At 34.8% G+C, this 1,292-nt stretch overlaps 1 protein-coding gene across 1 annotated transcript in view; it reads right to left on the bottom strand.

Moving 5' to 3' along the window:
- Positions 1-236: 236 nt before the first annotated feature.
- Positions 237-1,292, bottom strand: part of PARP1 (poly (ADP-ribose) polymerase 1) — a 30,325-nt gene continuing 29,269 nt past the window's right edge. The window contains exon 22 of the mRNA XM_009333641.1: positions 237-1,076. Within this exon, the coding sequence (XP_009331916.1) occupies positions 995-1,076 (82 nt within the window). The 3' untranslated portion in view covers positions 237-994. The remainder of the gene's footprint in view (positions 1,077-1,292) is intronic.

Genomic DNA, 1,292 nt, shown 5'->3' with positions numbered 1-1,292 from the left:
ATAGTCAAGTACTCCCATATTGCTCAATGACTTACTGAAAGCGTGTTGGTTTAAGAGAAGTAACAAACATCACTGAACATTGAAATTATTAGTTTATATTGATGTTTCAAGACAGGGAATTCAAGACTACCCACAGAGTGGCAATATACCTCAATCCAGGTCATAATGAGTGAAGTCTGAACCCAAACTCAACTTACGGCTTTGTTGGGACTTGAGTCTACAACAACCAACTTACATCACGTTGAAGGTAGATATTTAAAGGAGGTTTATTGGGGCTAATACTAAATTCAAACAGCCACAAGTTCATTTTCCATGTTTACCACACCAACTGTTGACAGATGAAGTCGCAGTGGAAAGTCCAAATTTTCAATTCACCGTGACTTCCTGAAACGTGACTACAGATTTCAGTATTTGGCATTTGATCTTCAGAGAGAGATATCATGTTTAAGAACATTCTACCAAATACATTTAAAACATGACTCAAACCAAAACCATTTGGAAGTTTTGAAACATAAAGCTGTTAGTATGAAATTAGCTTTTATTTTTTACCTCAAAATAAATGCACATTTATCATTTATTCAAATGAAAACTGAAAAAGGGTATCTTAAACAAGAGGGAACCTTAACAGAGTGAATGTCGCAAACTTCCTCAAGTTCCTTCTGCTATTGCCCAGCTCTGTTTGGCTAAAAACACAAGCTTGATGGTTTTTTTTTTTTTGGTCAGTTTGATCAATTAAAAGAAACACTTGAAAGCCCCAAAATTAGAAGTGGTATAAAACAAAACCAGGTACTCGTTTCTCATCAGAATTCAGGTCCATGTGTTGCCACACATTTATATAAAACTTTCACTAAGTGTTGTACTAAATAGGATTTAGTAACCTCTTCTGCAGTTTAGCTTTTGATATCTTGGTAGGAGAAGTCAATGCGTAAGCATGTCAGAAGTCAACGCTATAGTGTAACTACAGTATAACTCTAACAGGGCTTCTAAATACTGTTCACCAGAGTGATGTCTTATAGTTGAATTTCAGTTTCAGCAGGTACTTCAGATTTACCTGAGCAACATCATACACAATATATCTGGGAAGAATGTTAAGGAATAATTACAGTTGTTGATATTAACAACACAGAAAAAACTCAAACCACAGTCAAACTTCACCTTTGAACTTAAGTTACCAGATAGATGCCTGTGTGATTAAGCAGTTCTAACAGGTCAAACCACAAATCTTTAAATTTGACTTTTCTTTGAATCTGAAAATGTTTTATACGATAGTTAGAAACAAACAACTAACAGTC

The sequence above is a fragment of the Pygoscelis adeliae genome, unplaced genomic scaffold (genome assembly GCF_000699105.1).
Source record: "Pygoscelis adeliae isolate BGI_AS28 unplaced genomic scaffold, ASM69910v1 Scaffold1, whole genome shotgun sequence".
NCBI classification, from domain to species: domain Eukaryota; kingdom Metazoa; phylum Chordata; class Aves; order Sphenisciformes; family Spheniscidae; genus Pygoscelis; species Pygoscelis adeliae.
The sequence above is the reverse complement of the archived record's forward strand: the minus strand, read 5'-3'. Positions and strand labels throughout refer to the sequence as shown.